General features: G+C 35.6%; 1 protein-coding gene across 2 annotated transcripts in view; it reads right to left on the minus strand.

The window, feature by feature from the left end:
- Positions 1-25,581, minus strand: part of LOC148942448 (LIM/homeobox protein Awh-like) — a 135,018-nt gene that overhangs the window by 81,980 nt on the left and 27,457 nt on the right. For both annotated transcript variants that reach the window (XM_089103037.1, XM_089103038.1), the window contains 2 exons: positions 23,701-23,793; positions 4,630-4,751 (listed from right to left, as the gene is read on the minus strand). In XM_089103037.1, the coding sequence (XP_088959163.1) occupies positions 4,630-4,751; positions 23,701-23,793 (215 nt within the window). The remainder of the gene's footprint in view (positions 1-4,629; positions 4,752-23,700; positions 23,794-25,581) is intronic.

Here is a 25,581-nt window from a genome sequence, read left to right on the forward strand (position 1 = left end):
ACGTGTTCTAGCCATCGTCTGGAAAATTCCTGCACATGTAGTAATACGGTTTTCGGGCGGACACCAAATTTAAAAAGAAGAAATGTGGGTTAAATTCAGTAAAAATTAGAACACAGATATGGTCCAAACAGCTGAGGAACGTGCAGCTTTCCCTTGAAGGCGTGGTTGTCTTTGAAAATCAACAAATTGTTAATGTTTGACCTTTAAGGACGAAAAGCTTTGTCAAGTTTAACTAACTAGTTTCGGTTATTTATTTTCGGCGTTAAAACAGCAAAAAAAAAAGAAGAAAAAAAGGTGATACTGCACCCAAAATATTATAGTTTTGGAACGAGGAAAAGACATATCTTACAAAATATCTGGGTACTTGTCTATCAAACCGACCACATTCAAGTTCTTGACCTGAGTAAAACTAGTTTCTCTGTTTGTATTCGGAGACAATTAGCTTAATCTCAGTGAGAAGAATTACTATACAAGTATATTTAAATTAAATATTTATATATTTAGGTAAGGTTAGGTATTTAATGTAATACGTTCTGGGTGGCTTGCTTTCCATAATTATCTGCTGTAGTTTCCATAGGTTTGTTACTAAAGTATTACATTTTTATCATATTTTTGCATATTTCATTATGGTTAACCTAACTTCTCTTCTTGAGCGTGGTCGGTATAACAGACAAGTACCAATGTCTGTTTAAAGGTAAGAACAAAACTAAGAAGGGTCCCAGTGAGGGGAGGGGTGCATAAAGTGTCTTTAGTTTTATGTCCTTGGTACTTGATATATCACAAACTTTATCTATGCTTGGTGATTACTTTTAGCCAATCGCAAGACAGAAGACAAAACTGGACATATGTTTTTTTTTTTTACCAATTTTAAGCAAACGTACCTGGCAGAAAAACATATTCTGGAAAGAATTCATTCTGAGGGATATATCCATAATACAAGGCCGTACCCAAAGAGGGGGCGGGGTACCCGGTTCGAACCCTCCCCCGAAATTTCTGTCAAAATCATACAAAAGTAACAAAACTGCATATAAACAAATTTTTGCAAACAGTAACCTTGATAATCACTAATATATTGCAGTCAGTGGGTAATACGTTGCGGAACTTGTAATAGTGAAACAGGAAACATAAAAGGAATCACAAGATAGTTTGTTTTGTCAGTTTAGTTTCCAACTTTGTTTAGTGATGAGCGATTCGAAAAATGAAAATGAAATGTAATATAACATCGTTTTTTGCACCCAAGCGAACAAGGTTAGTTATTTCTAATAGTGACGTTAGCGGTCGTCTGCGGATTGTTCATCTGTCCCGCAGGCTTAAATAACACGAAAGCGGTTGCTGATACTCAGTTTAAACTTGAGCACGCTAAACTTGATTCAAATTCCAGTCCATTCGATACAGTCACTTCGCAGCACGCTATTACCCAATCTTATTTGGTTCCAAACGACATCGGACGGTTTGTCCACAAATCGTCGTCACTCGACACAGCGTCCAAAATTCGTCTGCTAAAAAGTCCTTGGACTGCAGATATTACATATACTTTTCCAATATATGGGAAAAGAAAATTGAAGTTTCAGTTCGGTTGGCTGACTCGTTTCAGCTGGCTGTCCTATTTGCCATCTGAGGACGAGTACTTTTTGTCAATTCTGTCTTATTTTTTCGTCCGAAACAGCTGGCAAAGGCAGCCATCAGCTTTTAGGTAACCTTGTCAGCAAACCCTTCAGGATCTGAAGTCACCAACCAAAACAGTTTCACCAAAAATATACTTTAACCGCAGACAGTTTCATTTCTGTTGCGATTAAAAGGCAGAGTAAAATCTTCAACCAGATAGACACAGCAATGGCAGCGCAGGTTCAGGAAATCGTCAGAAACTGAGACCAATTGTTGAAACTGTAATATTTTGCGGAAGGGAACAGCTTGCCCTTAGGGGTACGGACGATTCCGGTCCAATTTCGCTCACGAATCCAGAACCATCTCAAAATGATGGCCATTTCCGAGCTCTTTTGCGACTAAGACTTTGGCAATTCTGCATTTTTGGAAAGCCTTGGGCTTGACCTAAACGAGATGGTTGGCTAGGGGTATGATGGTGCGGCAGCGATGAGCGGCCATCTAAGGGGCGTTCAGGCCGTTATACGCGAGTAGTCCAAAGTCACTTCACGTCCAGTGTAGCGCATATAGTCTCAACCTTGTCATTTCTACTGTCTGCTCTATTCGAGCTTTTAAGCATTTCTTTGGAACCCTATCGCAAATTTGCAATTTCTACAGTGCTTCACCACTCAGAACCCAAAATTTGAAAGAAAAGATCAACGAACTCTTGCCGGATTCATGAAAACAGAACCTGACCGGACTCTGCAAAACAAGATGGATCGAGTGCCATGATTCAATCATGCATTTTCTTGAGCTCTACCAGTCAATTCTGCGTTCTGTCGAAGCTCTCGAGTAAAATGGTAACGCAGAAACGTCTCCGAAAGCGTCGCAAATGCTGGACGTCATGAACCAGTAACAGTTCGTTATGTGTCTCCATGTTGTAAAGGAACTTTTCTGCCTGACGCTGCCTTTGTGCAAGACTCTTCAGTCTGTTGACTTCGACTTGGCTGCCGCTTGTAGATAAGTCAAAACTGTTCTTTCTAGAACAATGACAATGCGACAAGATTCTGTAGCTACTTTTGCTCCTCTCTTCGACAAAGCTCAGTCTTTTTCAACTACTTTTAGGCTTGAGATGACTCACCCGAGAACAAGAGATGAAAGGAAATCTCATTTTGACGATCTTGATCTTCTCACTCACGATAAAACCTCACCGTTTATTCCTTTTCTAGACCACTTCATATCGGAGCTGAAACAACGCTTCAAACTCCACCAGAATCTGTTGTCTCATCTCAGCGTCCTTGTCCCTTCGAAGATTGTATCAGTTGATGCCAAAACCATGAAGTTGAGAGTCTTTGCTTGAGTCATATGGCGATATGCTTCCCATATCCCCCAAAGCTCAACCCAGAGGTTGAGCTTTGACGCAGCAAATCTGAAAAACTTCTAATCACAGAAAGGCCTTCTTGTGCTGTATCTTCTCTTCACGAATGCGTCTCCACCTTTTTTCCACCCTTCTCCCCGCCCCCAAAAAAACAGAAAAAATCCCCCTGAAAACTTCTGTATACTTCACTTCCCAATAACCAATACTATAAATAAACATTGGGCAAAGTTCATAACTTGCAGACCTCACCTCGGAGATTTTGCGGGATAAAGTCTTCCTCAACGACATAGTTATTGTATTTTTCAACCATGTTGAACAAAATAGCCATCTCAAAATTTTAATAGGGTAACTCTGGGCATAAATGAACGTGGGAGGCCTAGATAACCTCCATTTTTTTGGTCGCTTAAAAATAGCACTAAAATTTTTATTTCCGTTCGAATGAGACTTAGTGCGATACTCTATGACCACTGGGTCAATACGATAAACCCTGAAAAAAAAAAAAAAAAAAAAAAAAAAACCCGCATCCATCATATTTCTTATGGCAAAAAAAACAAAATTACACATTTTTGCAGATAATATCTTGAAACTTCTATAATAGGGTTTTCTGATACGCTAAATCTGATGCTGTGATTTTCATTAAAGTTTTAAGATTTTTAGGGGGTGTTTCCCCCTTTTTTCAAAAATAAGGCACATTTTCTCAGGCGCGTAACTTTTGATGGGTAAGACTAAACTTGACAAAACTTATAGATTTGAAATCAACGTAAAAATATGATTCTTTTTATGTATCTATTGGTATCAAAATCCGTTTTTTAGAGTTTCAGTTACTATCGAACCGGATCGCTCCTTACTTACAGTTCGTTACCCCTAATTGTTTGATTATATTACACAAGTGGAATTAGGAGTCTTGAAAAAAATTTTCTTTCTTCTGATTATTCCACGACACAAGGAAGAACAGCTCAAATACAAGCAAATTAAGGAGATTAATAATAATAATAATAGCAATTTATTTATTACCCACTATGAACAAAAAGAAGTGGAGTACATAAAAAACAAAAAAGTAAACTTCCACACTTAACAATTATTTACACAAAACGACATAAATTACGGTGCACAGTAAGACCTGCAGATTCCGACAGCTTTCCTGCAAGCACAGTCATTTTTTCCCGTAAATCAGGGATGCCGAATCGCAAAATTAGATGCCAGTTCCAGAACCACGGAGGGAGGCACAGAAAGTACCAAGAAAATTTAAAATAATAAGTCCGCAGAGATTTAAGTGTCGTACTAGAACAGTTTTTCTATACACGAAATTTAAGCTTAAGAAAAAGTTTATTAAATAAAAATGAATGAATAAACGGAGTTTAAGTTAAAATAAAAAAAATTAAGCAACAACACAAATAAATAGAACTCAAAATTCAATTCAATTTAATCGAATAAAACATGACACAAACATCAATAGCAATAAAGATCTTAGAAGAGAACTTGTTAAGGGAAGAAGAGAAAATTAAACCTAAAATTGAACTACAAGCATTCGGAATGTTAACTTGTGAAGAGATTAATACATCTTAAAATCAAACCTTTGTGCAAAAAGGACAGGTGGTACTTCAAAAACAATAATTAAAAAATGCTTCAATTAATTAATGAGTTGATAAACTAACGATTAAAACAATTACCTTCCATAATCTTGTCGACAATACACTCTTCCTGATCGCAAAAAACATGAAGTGTGACGTTCAAGAGGGGATGTACAGATGCAGCACCTTAGACAAGTCATGTGCCATTGTTTCCCATTGACCTAAGGGAAAACAACTATCAATGTTAAACCATAGATACAGTACTTTAGACAAGTTATATGCCATTGTTTCACCTTGATAAAGAGGGAACGAACTATCAACATCAAGCCGCATATGCAGCACGTTAAATACGCCATTTGCCCAGGTGTTTCCCCTTGACCTAAGGAGGAAGATATCCATATTAAGCCGCAGACACTTTAGACAGTAAAGCGCCGTCATTTCTCATTGACCTAAGGAGAAATATGTATCAATATTAAACCTCAAATGTAGCAAATTAGACAAGTCAGGTGCACTGTCTCCCATTAACCTAACGAGAAAAGACTATCAATACTAAACCACAGATGCTGCACTTAAGACAAATCATGTGCCATTTTTCCCCTTAATCTAAGAGGAAAGAACTATCAACATAAAGCACAGATGCAGCAATGTAGACACGTCCATGTGTCATTGTTTCCCCTTGACCTGAGGGGAGAGATATATTAACATTAAACCACCTATGCAGCATATTAGATAAGTCATGTTCCGATGTTTCCCATTCATCTAGAGGAAATGACTATCAATACTAAACCACATATGTGGCATTTCAGACAAGTTATGTGCAATTTTTTCCCCTTGACCTAAGGAGAAATAACCATAAATATTATACCAAAATTGTAGCACATTAGACAAATCATGGGCCATTGTTTCCCATTGACCTAAGGGAAAAGAATTATCAATGTTAAACCACATGTGCAGCACTTTAGAAAAGTTATGTACCACTGTTTCCTATTTACCTAAGGAATGATAATACTATTACTAAACAAAAGATGCAGCACTTTAGACAAACCATGTGCCATTGTTTCCTATTTACCTAAGGAGGGAACCTATGATTATCAACTATTTATACAGCACTAAAAAAGTGCCATACGGCATTGTTTACCATTGACCAAAATCATGAAATTTCATAATTTCATAATTATGAAATTAGATGCAGCATCTAAGAGAAGTCATGTGCCATAGTTGACCTAAGAGAAAAGAACTACCAATATTAAACCAGATATACAGCACTTATATCATTCATATGCCATTGTTTCCATTGGCCTAGAGGAAATATAAGTAGAAGTGACCCTAGTACTCGTGACAGGACCACGTGGTCCTGTCAGCATTTTTAATACTGACGGGAGTCCAAATAAGGGCATAGCCTCCCTAGGGAGAAAGATTGCGTAATCAGTCAATGACCTCTTTTTCCAAGGTCGATTTATTTGATGTTTCTATGTGTAATAACTCCGGATAACGGGAACAATGTTATTGATCTAGGACTCGAGGGGGAAGTGAATTCCCGAGAAATTGATTGCGTAATCAAAGTGTGTCAACAACATCGACCTTGACATTCGCTGAGAGCGTGCACTTACAACAACAACAACATCGACCTTGGAACACCTGTGCTGTCGACCTCAATTCACCTATCGTGAATCAATAATTCCCCTTAGAAACAACAAATTAATTCCCCTTTCTTGACAGATCAATCAACCAATGACATCATCTGTCAGACTTTAAAAATTTTCGCATAAAAAACGATTCTCCAGGAATAGATCCAAGTCATTAATGTCATTGCCTCGGAAACAACTCTTTTGGTCGAACTCCAAAGGATATTAATAGCCAAAGGCCATGGAAAAAATTCTCCAAGAAACATCTTAGCGATGAATTGTTTTAGCGCGGGAATCCGGTTTCTTATTAATTTGAAATGCATTAGCGCAGAGATACCAAAAACAAAAGGAACACGCTGAATTACGTTTAGGGATTATTTGGGCGAAACTGTTTTAGACAGGTTATGGAACTATTTTGGCGAAACAGATAGAGACATTTTAAAAGATGATTTTTGAAGAGATTTTAGAAGAGAATTTAATGGTGAAACTCTGTGGTCGTTATAATACACAATTTTCATTTGAACAGTGTTGTGAGGTCCTCTAACCCATCCCCAAAGGGTTCCAATCCTCCTACCCCAACCCCGAAGGAAGCCCCCGGTCCTCAAAGGCCCCCCAAGCTCCCAAAGGGCCACCGGCGCCCCCAAAGGCCCACCCAGACCCCCAAAGGCAATCCCCGGAACCCCCAAAGGCCCATCGAGCTCCCAAAGGACCAACGGGGTCCCAAAGGCCCTCCCCCGGTCCCCAAAGGTCCCCCGCCCCCCCAACGCCCTCCCGGTGCCCCCAAGGCCCACCCTATGCCCCAAAGGCCCACCCCCCGATCCTCAAAGGTCCCCCGGACCAGAGAAGCGCCACCGGGATGCGCAAGAGGGCTTTCTCTATAGTGTAAAAGACAGCAGTGAAAACCCAAGGAAAAATGTGTATAGTGCAAGATATAACTCGGATTGTTATGATGATTATGCTCCAATAGAAGATAGAAAGCGGCCCTTTAAGAGACACCATAAGAGGACATTCTACGAAAAGGACTTTAAACAACGCACACCATGGTGGAAGTATTCTCATATACCATTTTACGACAAATCCCATTTTTGATACGCTTGAAAAGTTTTATAGCATAATCATACAATAAATTTGTTTCTGCTATTTTTATTTTCTCGTACTAGATATGTATAGAATAAGGATACCAGCAGAGACTCATGTACATGAATAGTTGAGTTTCATTAAATCACTCCAAAGAGTAGGCCTATGATCAGCCCACAGCCAAGTTTTTTATCAATGTTATAAAAAAAAATCATTATTCTATATATTTTTATTCAACTGTCAAATCAATATATAATACTTTTTAAATATATGACCTCATCATCCTCCACTAACTCGTCCTCAATGGTAATTTCTTCAATTTGAGGTGACGGTATCGTAAGTAGTTGAATGCTATCATCATCATCATTGTATGTTTCGATATTACTCAGAGTGGGCATATTAACATATAGACGATCATCATCTTCGACACACAGTCTCCCTGAGGGCCCCCTCCTCACCAAATCATCTGATGTATACGATAGTCCAGATGATGTATAATGAACTTCTACCACGTCGTCGTCATTATCTGAACTAACAATCTCAGATTTACACAAAAGAAGCTCCTCATTTTCTGTGAGCTCCCACTCGGTCCATACATCCTAAAAAGGTCGAGAACACTATGGTCAAAAGCTCTGTGGAAAGGTATAGTCTTCATGAATATACTGAGGGGTGTTCTATAAATGTAATAAACAGGGTTACTTTTTATTTTTCATTTTATCTATAATTTTGTATGTCTAAAATTCATCAATTAGCCAGTTGTGGGTTTTTTTATTATTATTTTTTACATACGGAGCGAGATTTAATGTCATTGATAGAAGCCTGTATGAGATTTAATGTCTGTGATAAAACCAGGAAAAAAACCTTTCCAAGAACTATGTTTTTCAATGAAAAGTAAAGAGCTACGGCATTAAATCAAAGAGAGCAGAAATAAAGTTGAATAATTGCTTAAACGTAAATTTTCTGTAAACATACTTCTAATTAATCACTTCTAAAAAGGTAAGTATAGACCGCTCATCCTCTATGGTAGGAGAGCATACACAGATGTGTCCTTCTCGGTCGACTAGGTGCTGTAGTGAGTTGTTTTTAATAGGAGTACATTATTTTTGAAGATTTAAATGAATCAGATTAGTTAAACAAAGCTTATAAATAAAAATTCTATTAACAGTTAATTTTGCACCGACTAAATAAATATTTAAGACCAAGTGTACCATGATGCACCATTGTGGTCTGAGAAATTCAAAAACTCAGAAACTCAATACATAGTTTTCGATAATTTCAAGTCGATTAATATCTAACAATTTAATTTATACAACACTTAGACCTTCCTTAGGTTGAAGTGCTGTTTTGCACCACAAAATGGTAGAAAATAATGCTTTACTTGAGTACATTATACGTTTTGCCTCTTACAATTTGCCCCATTAGCTTGATATGTTATCTCGTGAGAAAAAAAACTATCAAATAAACACGCAGACTAAACTTGATGAAACTTATATATTTGAAATCAGCATTTAAAGCTGATTCTTTGATGTATCTATTGGTATCAAAATTCCGTTTTCTAGAGTTTCGGATACCATTGAGCTGGCTCGCTCCTTACTGACACTTCGTTACCACGAAATGTTTTATTAATTAAAAAACTTTCCACAAAATAAGTTTTTCAAAGAAAAGTAAAGAGCTACTACATTAAATCAAAGATGAGCAGAAATAAAGTTAAATAATTGTTCAAACGTAAACTTATGTCCAATGCCATACTAGTTAAAGTGACAAAAACTCTTTCCCACAAGAGGACAATTTTCAACTAAACGTAAAGAGCTACTAAATCAAAGATATGATGAAATAATAACGAATAATTGTTCAAACGTAAACTTATGTTTAGCAATAAACTTATTAGAGTGATAAAAAACTTTTTCCCACAAGAGGACACTTTTCGAGTAAAAGTAAAGAGCTGCTTCCACTATCCCCGAATTTTCGAGGACTTCCCCGAAAATCTCGCAAAAACGGAGCGCAAAAACGTTTGGGCCTAGGAGCATCAAAGATTTAAATTTGCTCCTGACTGGGAGCCGTTATAGGGCGATATATATTTTATTGATGCTTTTTGGAAGGTTAGAAACCTTCCCAGTTTTCTCAGTCCATGAATGCCGTTTGACAGCTATCAGGTTGACTAGAATGACATCTACGATTATTAATCCAAATCTGCACGAAATACTGCTTTCTTTTTCGTCACCATTTTTATAACGTAGTTGCTTTCAAGTATAGAAATTTTAGTAGAATTATAACAACTACATCTGTATGTGTTTTTTTATGTTAACCATTTATATATATATATATATTGGCCCTCGCTTTCTTAGCGGGTGGCGGCGACAGACATTCTTCATAATTGGCCTTAAAAAGAAGAGAAAAAAGTTAGTATTGAAATAATTTGCCCCTTTTCACAGAAGGAAAGCTATTAAACATAAATATATATATATATATAATATATATATATATATATATATATATATATATATATATATATATATATATATATATATATATATATATATATATATATATATATATATATATATATATATATATATATAGCGAAAACACACAAAAGTTAGAAAAAATACAAAATATTCCTTTATTACCTCTGCAAAACGGCTAAAAATGAAGAATTCATACACATTTTCAACTAGCTAAGGGTAAGTGTTTTAAATATGAGCCATTCTGTTGCGAAAACACACAAAAGTTAGAAAAAATACAAAATATTCCTTTATTACCTCTGCAAAACGGCTAAAAATGAAGAATTCATACACATTTTCAACTAGCTAAGGGTAAGTGTTTTAAATATGAGCCATTCTGTTGCGAAAACACACAAAAGTTAGAAAAAATACAAAATATTCCTTTATTACCTCTGCAAAACGGCTAAAAATGAAGAATTCATACACATTTTCAACTAGCTAAGGGTAAGTGTTTTAAATATGAGCCATTCTGTTGCGAAAACATACAAAAGTTAGAAAAAATACAAAATATTCCTTTATTACCTCTGCAATACGGGTAAAAATGAAGATTTCATACACATTTTCAACTAGCTAAGGGTAAGTGTTTTAAATATGACCCATTCTGTTTCAAAAAATACACAAAAGTTAGAAAAAATACAAAATATTCCTTTATTACCTCTGCAATACGGGTAAAAATGAAGAATTCATACACATTTTCAACTAGCTAAGGGTAAGTGTTTTAAATATGAGCCATTCTGTTGCGAAAACACACAAAAGTTAGAAAAAATACAAAATATTCCTTTATTACCTCTGCAAAACGGCTAAAAATGAAGAATTCATACACATTTTCAACTAGCTAAGGGTAAGTGTTTTAAATATGAGCCATTCTGTTGCGAAAACACACAAAAATTAGAAAAAATACAACCTGACCCCCTAATTGAAGGATATGAATTAGAACCATGGGAAAGTAATTTCATCGTATTTTGCATTTCCCACAAGAGGACAGTTTTCGAGTAAAAGTAAAGAGCTACCAGACTAAACCAAAGATATGATGAAATAATAATGAATAATTGTTCAAGCTTAAATTTTCTGTATTACGGGAATAGTTTATTTTCGAACCATTATATCTACCAAAGGTTCAATACCTGAGTTAAACTAAGAGGTTTAAATTTCAGGAAAAAAATTACATTTTGACAACATTTGACAATTTACCAAATTTAAAGTTTTGTTTAGTTTCAAAATGTTTTCTGTCACTCATCTTCTTTTAATCATTCACAAAGAATACTATAGAAAACCACTTCCCACGGTTTATTGATTTTAAATTATTAAGAAGGCTATTATTTCATTGAAATATACATTTTACATTTTTAATTTTCATGCTTTAGATAAGTATCTTGTCCTTTTGGTGTAAATTGCAGCTGAAGGCTTATTTCATCATATTTTGCTTATTTTCGTTGGAAAACACACTGAAAAGACATATTATTGAACTCACATCAAACATTGCCGGGCTTGCTTTTGAAGAACCTTCCATTATTTTCTATCTTGTCATCTATTTCAGCATATACTGACTTTTAAAGCTTTTCAACACTCTTAAATATACTAACCTAACGGTTATTTATTTACGAAATTGTGCAAACTGTTGATTTAGGGAAAGTAATTTCATCGTATTTTGCATTTCCCACAAGAGGACACTTTTCGAGTAAAAGTAAAGAGCTACCAGACTAAACCAAAGATATGATGAAATAATAACGAATAATTGTTCAAACTTAAATTTTCTGTATTACGGGAATAGTTTATTTTCGAACCCTTATATCTACCAAAGGTTCAATACCTGAGTTAAACTAAGAGGTTTCAATTTCAGGAAAAAATTACATTTTGACAACATTTGACAATTTACCAAATTTAAAGCTTTGTTTAGTTTCAAAATGTTTTCTGTCACTCATCTTCTTTTAATCATTCACAAACAATACTATAGAAAACCACTTCCCACGGTTTATTGATTTTAAATTATTAAGAAGGCTATTATTTCATTGAAATATACATTTTACATTTTTAATTTTCATGCTTTAGATAAGTATCTTCTCCTTTTGGTGTAAATTGCAGCTGAAGGCTTATTTCATCATATTTTGCTTATTTTCGTTGGAAAACACACTGAAAAGACATATTATTGAACTCACATCAAACATTGCCGGGCTTGCATTTGAAGAACCTTCCATTATTTTCTATCTTGTCCTCTATTTCAGCATATACTGACTTTTAAAGCTTTTCAACACTCTTAAATATACTAACCTAACGGTTATTTATTTACGAAATTGTGCAAACTGTTGAATTAGAACAATAATTACCTTTCTATATATCAATTAACACTCACTAGAATTGCCACTTTTCACTCGCGGAGAATGGCTTCAAAACAATACTTCTTACATCGCATAATCTAACCTATGTTTAAACGAGACATCTTCAATGCAGATTAATAAATTGTTACGTCCGATTTTGTTTTGAACATAGGAGAGCATCAATGGGAAGTGAGAATTTCTGTAAAACTATCAAAGATTGATTAGGTGTATGGTGACTAGCTTAGCCTACATACGAGAAAGAAAAGTTCTTAGGTGTGGAGCTCCCCCACCGCCTCAACCATCGCTCTTGAAATCCCTTGAATTAGGTTAGAGACAGACATAAAGTTAGGTGTATGGTTAGGTTAGGTTAGATTATGTTAGGTTAGGTTAATTTAGGTTAGACTAGCTTAGCCTACATAGCCCCCCACCCCCTCCCCCACCGCCTCAACCATCGCTCTTGAAATCCCGTTAATTAGGTTAGAGACAGACAAAAAGTTAGGGGTATGGTTAGGTTAGATTATGTTAGGTTAGGTTAATTAACGGCAGCCTCTTGTGTGAAGGTTTTTTTTTTTTTTTGGGGGGGGGTGGGCTCCCGCCCCCCTCAACAAAAAGTTAGGTGTATGGTTAGGTTAGGTTAGATTATGTTAGGTTAGGTTAATTTAGGTTAGACTAGCTCCCCCACCCCCGGGGGACCACGGGGACTGAAAGCCTACCACGGGTGGGACCCCCACCACCAAGGTTAGGTTACCTAACATTTCAAGGTGACCCCCCCCCCAACCCCGGGGCCACGGGGCCGAAAGCCTGACACCGGGTCGAACCCTCCCCACCAAGCTCAGGTTAGGTTAAAGGATGTTAGGAGCCCAAAAATTTCTCGGTAAAATTACATCAGGTTACCGTGTGCGTCACGTTCACTGATGTAAGTTTAACGAGAAATGTTATGGCACTTCAACGCCTCTAAACTAAACTGACCGTGGTGGGATGGGTTCCCCACGGGTGAGGCGGATGATCCCGGGGCCCCGGGGTTGGGGGGGGGGGTCACCTTGAAATGTCAGGTAACCCAACCTTGGTGGTGGGGGTCCCACCCGTGGTAGGCTTTCAGTGCCCGTGGCCCCCCGGGGGTGGGGGAGCTAGTCTAACCTAAATTAACCTAACATAATCTAACCTAACCTAACCATACACCTAACTTTTTGTTGAGAGGGGGGCGGGAGCCCCCCCCCCCCCAAAATAAAAAACCTTAACAAAAGAGGCGGCCGTTAATTAACCAAACATAATCTAACCTAACCAAACCAAACACCTAACTTTTTGTCTGTCTCTAACCTAATTAAAGGGATTTCAAGAGCGATGGTTGAGGCGGTGGGGGTGGGGGGGGGGGCTACGTAGGCTAAGCTAGTCTAACCTAAATTAACCTAACATAATCTAACCTAACCTAACCATACACCTAACTTTTTGTCTGTCTCTAACCTAATTCAAGGGATTTCGAGAGCGATGGTTAAGGCGGTGGGGGAGCTCCACACTTAAGAACTTTCTTTTCTCGTACGTTGGCTAAGCAAGTCACCATACACCTAATCAATCATTGATAGTTGTACAGAAATTCTCACTTCCCATTGATGCTCTCCTATGTTCAAAACAAAATCGAACGTAACAATTTATTAATCTGCATTGAAGATGTCTCGTTTGACACATAGGTTAGATTATGCGATGTAAGAAGTATTGTTTTGAAACCATTCTCCGCGAGTGAAAAGTGGCAATTCTAGTGAGTGTTAATTGATATATAGAAAGGTAATTATTGTTCTAAATCAACAGTTTGCACAATTTCGTAAATAAATAACCGTTAGGTTAGTATATTTAAGAGTGTTGAAAAGCTTTAAAAGTCAGTATATGCTGAAATAGATGACAAGATAGAAAATAATGGAAGGTTCTTCAAATGCAAGCCCGGCAATGTTTGATGTGAGTTCAATAATATGTCTTTTCAGTGTGTTTTCCAACGAAAATAAGCAAAACATGATAAAATAAGCTTGCAGCTTCAATTTAAACCTAAATTACAAGATACTTATATAAAGCATGAAAATTAAAATGTAAAATTTATATACCAATGAAATAAGAGACTTTTTAATAATTTAAAATCCATAATCCGGGCGAAGTGGCTTTCTATAATATTCCTTGTGAATGATTAAAATATGATGGGTGACAGAAATCATTTTGAAACTAAACAAAGCTTTAACTTTGGTAAATTGTCAAATGTTGTCAAAATGTAATTTTTTCCTGAAATTGAAACCTCTTAGTTTAACTCAGGTATTGAACCTTTGGTAGATATAATGGTTCGAAAATAAACTATCCCCGTAATACAGAAAATTTAAGTTTGAACAATTATTCATTATTATTTCATCATATCTTTGGTTTAGTCTGGTAGCTCTTTACTTTTACTCGAAAAGTTTCCTCTTGTGGGAAATGCAAAATACGATGAAATTACTTTCCCTAAATCAACAGTTTGCACAATTTCGTAAATAAATAACCGTTAGGTTAGTGTATTTAAGAGTGTTGAAAAGCTTTAAAAGTCAGTATATGCTGAAATAGATGACAAGATAGAAAATAATGGAAGGTTCTTCAAATGCAAGCCCGGCAATGTTTGATGTGAGTTCAATAATATGTCTTTTCAGTGTGTTTTCCAACGAAAATAAGCAAAATATGATGAAATAAGCCTTCAGCTGCAATTTACACCAATAGGACAAGATACTTATCTAAAGCATGAAAATTAAAAATGTAAAATGTATATTTCAATGAAATAATAGCCTTCTTAATAATTTAAAATCAATAAACCGTGCGAAGTGGTTTTCTATAGTATTGTTTGTGAATGATTAAAAGAAGATGAGTGACAGAAAACATTTTGAAACTAAACAAAACTTTAAATTTGGTAAATTGTCATATGTTGTCAAAATGTAATTTTTTCCTGAAATTGAAACCTCTTAGTTTAACTCAGGTATTGAACCTTTGGTAGATATAAGGGTTCGAAAATAAACTATTCCCGTAATACAGAAAATTTAAGTTTGAACAATTATTCGTTATTATTTCATCATATCTTTAGTTTAGTCTGGTAGCTCTTTACTTTTACTCGAAAAGTGTCCTCTTGTGGGAAATGCAAAATACGATGAAATTACTTTCCCTAAATCAACAGTTTGCACAATTTCGTAAATAAATAACCGTTAGGTTAGTGTATTTAAGAGTGTTGAAAAGCTTTAAAAGTCTGTATATGCTGAAAAAGAGGACAAGATAGAAAATAATGGAAGGTTCTTCTAATGCAAGCCCAACAATGTTTGATGTGAGTTCAATAATATGTCTTTTCAGTGTGTTTTCCATCGAAAATAAGCAAAATATGATAAAATAAACCTTCAGCTGCAATTTACACCAAAAGGACAAGATACTTATCTAAAGCATGAAAATTAGAAATGTAAAAAGTATATTTCAATGAAATAATAGCCTTCTTAATAATTTAAAATCAATAAACCATGGGAAGTGGTTTTCTATAGTATTCTTTGTGAATGATTAAAAGAAGATGAGTGACAGAAAACATTTTGAAACTATACAAAACTTTAAATTTGTTAAATTGTCAAATGTTGTCAAAATGTAATTTTTTCCTGAAATTGAAACCTCTTAGTTTAACTCAGGTATTGAACCTTTGGTAGATATAATGGTTCGAAAATAAACTATTCCCGTAATACAGAAAACTTAAGTTTGAACAATTATTCGTTATTATTTCATCATATCTTTGGTTTAGTCTGGTAGCTCTTTACTTTTACTCGAAAAGTGTCCTCTTGTGGGAAATGCAAAATATGATGAAATTACTTTCCCATGGTTCTAATTCATATCCTTCAATTAGGGGGTCAGGTTGTATTTTTTCTAATTTTTGTGTGTTTTCGCAACAGAATGGCTCATATTTAAAACACTTACCCTTAGCTAGTTGAAAATGTGTATGAATTCTTCATTTTTAGCCGTATTGCAGAGGTAATAAAGGAATATTTCGTATTTTTTCTAACTTTTGTGTGTTTTCGCAACAGAATGGCTCATATTTAAAACACTTACCCTTAGCTAGTTGAAAATGTGTATGAACTCTTCATTTTTACCCGTATTGCAGAGGTAATAAAGGAAAATTTTGTATTTTTTATAACTTTTGTGTGTTTTTTGCAACAGAATGGATCATACTTAAAACTCTTACCCTTAGCTAGTTGAAAATATGTATGAATTCTTCATTTTTACCCGTATTGCAGAGGTAATAAAGGAATATTTTGTATTTTTTCTAACTTTTGTGTGTTTTCACCATAGAATGGCTCATATTTAAAACATTTACCTTTAGCTAGTTGAAGATCTATATGAATTCTTAATTTTTAGCAGTTTTGCAGAGGTAATATAGTAATATTGTGCATTTTTTGTTACTGTTGTTTGTTTAAGCAACATAATGGCTCAAATTTAAAACGCTTACCCTTAGATAGTTGAAATTGTGTATGAATTCATTATTTTTAGCCGTATTGCAGAGGTAATAAAGGAATATTTTGTATTTTTTCTAACTTTTGTGTGTTTTCGCAACAGAATGGCTCATATTTAAAACACTTACCCTTAGCTAGTTGAAAATGTGTATGAATTCTTCATTTTTAGCCGTTTTGCAGAGGTAATAAAGGAATATTTTGTATTTTTTCTAACTTTTGTGTGTTTTCGCAATATATATATATATATATATATATATATATATATTATATATATATATATATATATATATATATTTATGTTTAATAACTTTCCTTCTGTGAAAAGGGGCAAATTATTTCAATACTAACTTTTTTCTCTTCTTTTTAAGGCCAATTATGAAGAATGTCTGACGCCGCCACCCACTAAGAAAGCGAGGGCCAATATATATATATATATATAAATGGTTAACATAAAAAAACACATACAGATGTAGTTGTTATAATTCTACTAAAATTTCTATACTTGAAAGCAACTACGTTATAAAAATGGTGACGAAAAAGAAAGCAGTATTTCGTGCAGATTTGGATTAATAATCGTAGATGTCATTCTAGTCAACCTGATAGCTGTCAAACGGCATTCATGGACTGAGAAAACTGGGAAGGTTTCTAACCTTCCAAAAAGCATCAATAAAATATATATCGCCCTATAACGGCTCCCAGTCAGGAGCAAATTTAAATCTTTGATGCTCCTAGGCCCAAACGTTTTTGCGCTCCGTTTTTGCGAGATTTTCGGGGAAGTCCTCGAAAATTCGGGGATAGTGGAAGCAGCTCTTTACTTTTACTCGAAAAGTATCCTCTTGTGGGAAAAAGTTTTTTATCACTCTAATAAGTTTATTGCTAAACATAAGTTTACGTTTGAACAATTATTCGTTATTATTTCATCATATCTTTGATTTAGTAGCTCTTTACTTTTAGTTGAAAATTGTCCTCTTGTGGGAAAGAGTTTTTGTCACTTTAACTATTATGGCATTGGACATAAGTTTACGTTTGAACAATTATTTAACTTTATTTCTGTTCATCTTTGATTAAATTTAGTAGCTCTTTACTTTTCTTTGAAAAAATTATTTTGAGGAAAGTTTTTTTAATTAATAAAACATTTAGTGTTAACGAAGTGTAAGTAAGGAGCGATCCAGCTCAATGGTATCCGAAACTCTAGAAAACGGAATTTTGATACCAATGGATACATCAGAGAATCAGCTTTAAATACTGATTTCAAATATATAAGTTTCATCAAGTTTAGACTGCATGTTTATTTGATAGTTTTTTTTCTCTCGAGATAACATATCAAGCCAATGGGGCAAATTGTACGAGGCAAAACGTATAACGTACTCAAGTAAAGCGGGATTTTCTACCATTTTGTGGTGTAAAACAGCACTTCAACCTAAGGAAGGTCTAAGTGTTGTGGAAATAAAATTCTTAGATAGTAATCGACTTGAAATTATCGAAAACTATGTATTGAGTTTCTGAGTTTTTGAATTTCTCAGACCACAATGGTGCATCGTGGTACACTTGGTCTTAAATATTTATGTAGTCGGTGCAAAATTAACTGTTAATAGAATTTTTATTTATAAGCTTTGTTTAACTAATCTGATTCATTTAAATCTTCAAAAATAATGTACTCCTATTAAAAACAACTCACTACGGCACCTAGTCGACCGAGAAGGACACATCTGTGTATGCTCCCCCACCATAGAGGATGAGCGGTCTATACTTACCTTTTTAGAAGTGATTAATTAGAAGTATGTTTACAGAAAATTTACGTTTAAGCAATTATTCAACTTTATTTCTGCTCTCTTTGATTTAATGTCGTAGCTCTTTACTTTTCATTGAAAAACATAGTTCTTGGAAAGGTATTTTTTCTGGTTTTATCACAGACATTAAATCTCATACAGGCTTCTATCAATGACATTAAATCTCGCTCCGTATGTAAAAAATAATAATAAAAAAAAACCACATCTGGCTAATTGATGAATTTTAGACATACAAAATTATAGATAAAATGAAAAATAATAAGTAACCCTGTTTATTACATTTATAGAACACCCCTCAGTATATTCATGAAGACTATACCTTTCCACAGAGCTTTTGACCATAGTGTTCTCGACCTTTTTAGGATGTATGGACCGAGTGGGAGCTCACAGAAAGTGAGGAGCTTCTTTTGTGTAAATCTGAGATTGTTAGTTCAGATAATGACGACGACGTGGTAGAAGTTCATTATACATCATCTGGACTATCGTATACATCAGATGATTTGGTGAGGAGGGGGCCCTCAGGGAGACTGTGTGTCGAAGATGATGATCGTCTATATGTTAATATGCCCACTCTGAGTAATATCAAAACATACAATGATGATGATGCTAGCATTCAACTACTTACAATACCGTCACCTCAAATTGAAGAAATTACCATTGAGGACGAGTTAGTGGAGGATGATGAGGTCATATATTTAAAAAGTATTATATATTGATTTGACAGTTGAATAAAAATATATAGAAGAATGATTTTTTTTATAACATTGATAAAAAACTTGGCTGTGGACTGATAGTAGGCCTACTCTTTGGAGTGATTTAATGAAACTGAACTATTCATGTACAGAAGTCTCTGCTGGTATCCTTATTCTATACATATCTAGTACGAGAAAATAAAAATAGCAGAAACAAATTTATTGTATGATTATGGTATAAAACTTTTCAAGCATATCAAAAATGGGATTTATCGTAAAATGGTATATGAGAACACTTCCACCATGGTTTCCGTTGTTTAAAATCCTTTTCGTAGAATGACCTCTTATGGTGTCTCTTAAAGGGCCACTTTTTCTCTTCTCTTGGAGTATAATCATCATAATAATCCGAGTTATATCTTGCACTATACACATTTTTCCTTGGGTTTTCACTGCTGTCTTTTACACTATAGAGAAAGCCCTCTTGCGCATCCCGGCGGCGCTTCTCTGGGCCGGGGGACCTTTGAGGATCGGGGGGAGGGCCTTTGGGGCATAGGGTGGGCCTTTGGGGCACTGGGAGGGCCTTTGGGGGTCCGGGCGGGCGTTGGGGGGTCCGGGGACATTGGGAGACGAGGGGAGGGCCTTGGGGCCCCCGTGGGGCGTGGGGGCGCTGGTGGGGCCTGGGGGGGGCCCGGGGTTGGCCTTGGGGGGGCTGGGTGGGCCTTTGGGGGCGCCGGTGGCCCTTGGGGCGCCTGGGGGGCCTTTGAGGACCGGGGGCTTCCTTCGGGGTTGGGGTAGGAGGATTGGAACCCTTTGGGGTTGGGTTAGAGGACCTCACAACACTGTTCAAATGAAAATTGTGTATTATAACGACCACAGAGTTTCACCATTAAATTCTCTTCTAAAATCTCTTCAAAAATCATCTTTTAAAATGTCTCTAACTGTTTCGCTGAAATAATTCCATAACCTGTCTAAAACAGTTTCGCCCAAATAATCCCTAAACGTAATTCAGCGTGTTCCTTTTGTTTTTGGCATCTCTGCGCTAATGCATTTCAAATTAATAAGAAACCCGATTCCCGCGCTAAAACAATTCATCGCTAAGATGTTTCTTGGAGAATTGTTTCCATGGCCTTTGGTTATTAATATCATTTGGAGTTCGATCAAAAGAGTTGTTTCCGAGGCAATGACATTAATGACATGGATCTATTCCTGGAGAATCGTTTCTATGCGAAAATTTTTAAAGTCTGACAGATGATGTCATTGGTTGATTGAACTGTCAAGAAAGGGGAATTAATTTGTTGTTTCTAAGGGGAATTATTGATTCACGATAGGTGAATTGAGGTCGACAGCATAGGTGTTCCAAGGTCGATGTTGTTGTTGTTGTAAGTGCACGCTCTCAGCGAATGTCAAGGTCGATGTTGTTGTTGTTGACACACTTTAATTACGCAATCAAGTTCTCGGGAATTCACTTCCCCCTCGAGTCCTAGATCAATAACATTGTTCCCGTTATCCGGAGTTATTACACATAGAAACATCAAATAAATCGACCTTGGAAAAAGAGGTCATTGACTGATTACGCAATCTTTCTCCCTAGGGAGGCTATGCCCTTATTTGGACTCCCGTCAGTATTAAAAATGCTGACAGGACCACGTGGTCCTGTCACGAGTACTAGGGTCACTTCTACTAATATAGCTATAAATATTAAACCAGAGTTGCATCCTTTTAGACAAGTCATATGCAACTGTTTCCAATTGACCCAAGGAAAAAGAACTATCAATATTAAATCAAATAGACAGCACATAGATTGATCATTTGTCATTGTTTCCGATTCATCTGAAAGGAAAGAACTACCAATATTAAATTACAGATGCTGCATATTAGACAAGTCGTCTGCATTTGCATTGACACAAAAGGATACAACAAAACATATTCAACCAAAGATGCAGCTGAAGTTTGTGTCAGTGGGAAACAATAGCACATGCCTCGTCTTCATTTTTTGCATCTGTAGCTAGCTGTTCATAGTATTTCCCCAAAGCTGCAGCACCTTAGACAGCATGAGCTATCGTGTTGTATTGGCCTAAGGAGAAACAACTATCAATACTAAACCACAGATCCAGCACTGTGGACAAGTCATATCCAATTGTTTATCTTGACCTAAGAAAAAAGAGCTATCAATATTAAATCACAGACGCAGCGCTTTAGATGACAAGTCATGTGGCATTGTTTCCTATTGACTAGCGAGGAGAGAACAGTCAATATTAAACCACCGACGCAGCACCTTAGATAAATTATATTCCATAGTTGACATAAGGAAAAATTGCTATTAATATAAAACCACAGGTGCAGCACTTAAGACAATTCATTTGCTATTGCTTTCCATCGGCCTAAGGGTATATAAATACCAAAAATCAAACCACAGATGCAGTATACTTAGACAAGTCATATATCATTGTTTCTAATTAGCCTAAGGGGAAATAACTCTCAAAATTAAACCAATTATGCAGCACTTATACAAGTCATGGGCAAGTGCTTTCTCTAAAGGTGATAGAACTATCAATAATAAACCACAGATGCAGCACTTAAGACAATTCATTTGCTATTGTTCTCCATCGGCCTAAGGGTATATAAGTACCAAAAATCAAACCACAGATGTAGTATACTTAGACAAGTCATATACCATTGTTTCTAATTAGCCTAAGGGGAAATAACTCTCAAAATTAAACCAATTATGCAGCACTTATACAAGTCATGGGCAAGTTCTTTCTCTTAAGAAGATAGAACTATCAATAATAAACCACAGATGCAGCACTTTAGCCAAGTCAGGTGCTTGATTTTCGTTGACCTGAGGGAAAAGGACTGCCAATATTAGACCACAGATGCTAAACATTAGCCAAGTCATCAACAATTGCATTGACTTAAGGGATGCGACTATCAGTAACAAACCACATATTCAGCATGTTAGACAAGTTATAAGTCAATGTTTCCATTTGGCCTAAGGGGAAAGAACTATCAATATTATACCACAAATGCAGTACTTCAGACAATTAAAATATCATTGTTCCCCATATATCAAAGTTGGAATAACTATCAGCATAAACCAAGTTGTTAAGTGAAATGAAATGAAATCGGATACTTTCTTTCATTCATAATTTATTCATGAATTTTCGTTCCAACCTTTTCATTCTCTAAGCATTAAGATTAAAAAAAATAAAATAAAAAATAAAACTTCGCCTTCGTTTTCTCGTGTGTTAGAGCATTGAAGCGCAAGATAGTCTAAGCCAAAAGTGAGGGGGGAGGGACAAAACTCTCATATATAGGACAATTACTAATAGTTTTGTTTGAGCTAATCTTTAATTGTATTTGAAACACTGATTCGTCAAATTTACTTTTTCAATTAGAAAATATAATTTATTGTATCCTAAATATAAGGGGAGTTGTCCTCCCCTCGAACACATCACTATAAAAAACAGCATTAACAAAATGGCAATATGTTGAGACTGAAAGGGTTCGTCGAGGTGTAGGCATACCTGCCTTACATAATAATTCAAGACTGTCTTCAATTTATTGGGGAGTTTGGGATAAGAAGAAACTTCTCGAATTAAAAAAAATATAAATTTCAAAATTTTTTTAACATCTTTCAGTTTAAAATGTTCACATTTTTAGGGGAAAGGGGGAAAGGTCTTTCAAGTAAATCTGACACTTTGGAGATCCCCCACCCCTTCCGTTCTTCCAACAAATTTGTACACGGCATGGTATATATTGAAACAAACACCAAGGTACCTTGAAACAAAACAAAACTGAACCTGAAAACAAAGAAAAAAAGTAATAAGTATTAACAAATAAATGAATGTTGCAATAACATTCACAGTTTACAGAAAAAAAAATTAACCAAAAAGACTGTTTGAAGACCCCAGACAACAACAATGAAATCCGATTGTTTGTATAGGTTAAGTGTAAAATAAGGAAAAAGAGGGAAGCAAACTTATATAAAGAAGACACCCAAATTCAGGTTTTGATTATTTGATCATGTAGTGAAAAATGGCCAAAATAATAATTTGAAACACACTGCTGCAAACCACTTAAGAAGGTGCAGCTTTCCTTTAAGCCAGCAGTGGTTCTCAAACTGTGGAGCGCATACCCCTTGGGGGTACGCAAAGTATTTTAGGGGGTACGCAGTCGGCCAAAAAAAAAACAACCCTTTAACTCTAGACTGGCAATTTTATTTATATTTTAGCTATAGTTTACTTAGTACCGGTAACTGAGAAGGGGCACCTAAAATGTTTTGTGGGTAAAAAGGGGTACAGTGTCTAAATAAATTTGAGAACCACTCCTTAAAGGTATCATTGTCTTTGAGAACAACAGATTGTTAATGTTTGAATTTTTACGGATGAAGAGCGCTAAAATTCCTTGTTTATACTGTTTTACTTATTTATTTTCACAGTTAGCCTCTGCAACACTGACTATAATTCAATAATGGTCTAAAAACTTCATCATTTTGGAACAATAAAAAGAAAAATCTTTTAAAATCACGGTTTTCAGGTATTAACAGCCCTACGAAGGGTCCAGAGGCCAAACGGTATTTTTATTTTCATTTCCTTGCTTCTTTAAAATCACAAACTAAATTATCCAAACAGAAGAAAAATATGGTAGAAAAAAATAACAAAAATTATGAGGATTAAAAACAGAAAAAGAAACCTGTGCAAGATATCGGTCGGTAATTGGCTGACCACATGAGGCACATCCAGCTTCAGTCGGGGATTCGCAGTTTTTTGGTGAAGATAGGTCACTCTGCAAAAAATAGAATCCGCGAAATGAAAATAAAGAAAAATATGAAAAAGAAAAAATTAATATTACAAAAAAATAAGAAAGGCCATTAAAATATTAAGACTCAACCTAACAAGATTAAGAAGCTATGTGAAAAATAAGAGCTAAACCAGGGACGTGCGTATCGAACCCCCAAGATACCCCCCCCCCCCAAATTTGTTACAGTCCTTATTCAGACTATCCATTAAACACATCTTTTGAACACCAACCCCCTCCAAAAAAATCCTACGTGAGCGTCTGAACTAAACTACAATTGTAAATAGCTCCAAAGATTGAGTCTATATATCCAGAGTAAATATAGATTTAAAAAATATTCCGAATTAGACTCTAAAATAGACTGGAAGTATTTGAACTCAAAAATGGAATTTAACCATCAAAACTTTTTTTCATGCAAACCAAGAGTCTGCGTGAGGCAGGTAGCGATCTTCTGATTCTGCCTTCGGGAGTCCTATGCGTGGTTAGGGACAAATCATCCGATACTGCAATCTTAACTATATTAAATAAAATAAACAAGTTTTTTTTATCTGAAAGTAAGGAGCAACATTAAAACTTAAAACGAACAGAAACTATTCCGTATATAAAAGGGGATGTCCCCTCCTCAACGCCTCGCTCTTTACGCTAATGTTTTTATTATTTTTAAAAATTTAGTTGTGAAAAAGAGTCAAACTTTAGCGTAAAGACTGAGGCGTTGAGGAGGGGACACCCCCTTTCATATACGGAAAAAATTTCTGTTCGTATTAAGTTTTAATGTCGCTCCTTACTTTCAGTTAAAAAAACTGGCTTTTTTAAAATTTAATTTCTGAACGTTTTTGAATGAATGCAAATTTTTATTTTGGCTCACTAATTAAAACGAAATTTGCATATTAATTTTTTTTTTTTTTAGCTAAATGGCTTCCTCAAAATTTTGATCGGACGATTTTGAGGGAAGGGGAGGAGAAGGGGGCCTAGTTGCCCTCCATTTTTTTGGTTACTCAAAAAGGGTACTCGACCTTTTAATTTTATTTACGAACAATTTTATTAGTAATAAATATACGTATCTTACGAAATAACTTACGTAATGAACTTCAATATTCGTATATTTTTATTACGTATATTAGCGAGTTCGCCCCCTAGTCAGTACCTCGCTCTTTACGCTAAAGTTCGAATTTTGTTCCAATCCTTTAAGAATGACCCTTAATCACAAAGGCTGTTTAATTAGAATAAATAGCTCTTATGAAAGTACTAAAAAAAAATTTTCATAAAGAGCAAGGTATTGACTAGGGGGGAAACCCCATCATATACGTACCGGTAATAATTTTTGTTGGTTTTAAGTTTTGACGTTGCTCCTTACTTGCAGTTGAAAAAACTGTTTTTTTTTTATTTAATTTCTGATTGTTTTTTAAATAATGCTTGGAAATCCGACGCCCCCGTCATAGAAATGTTCCTTCCCCCATGGAAAGATCCTCCCACGTAACCCCCAGCCCGCCCCCCACCAGAAAAAAATCTCTCTGAAAATTTCTGTATGCTTCCTAATAACCAGTATTATATTTAAACATTGGACAAAGTTTCTAACTTGCAGCCCTTCCCCCAGGAACTAGGGGGGATTAAGTCATCCTCAAAGACATAGTTATTGTAATTTTCAACCATGCTGAACTAGGAGGGGGCCTAGTAGCCCTCCAATTTTTGGTCACCTAAAAAGGACACTAGAACTTTTAATTTCCGTTCGAGTGAGCCCTCCCACGATATTCTACGACCACTTAGTCGATAAGATCA

Source organism: Artemia sp. Qi Xiang Cuo, chromosome 17 (genome assembly GCF_049724085.1).
Source record: "Artemia sp. Qi Xiang Cuo chromosome 17, ASM4972408v1, whole genome shotgun sequence".
Lineage (NCBI taxonomy): Eukaryota > Metazoa > Arthropoda > Branchiopoda > Anostraca > Artemiidae > Artemia > Artemia sp. Qi Xiang Cuo.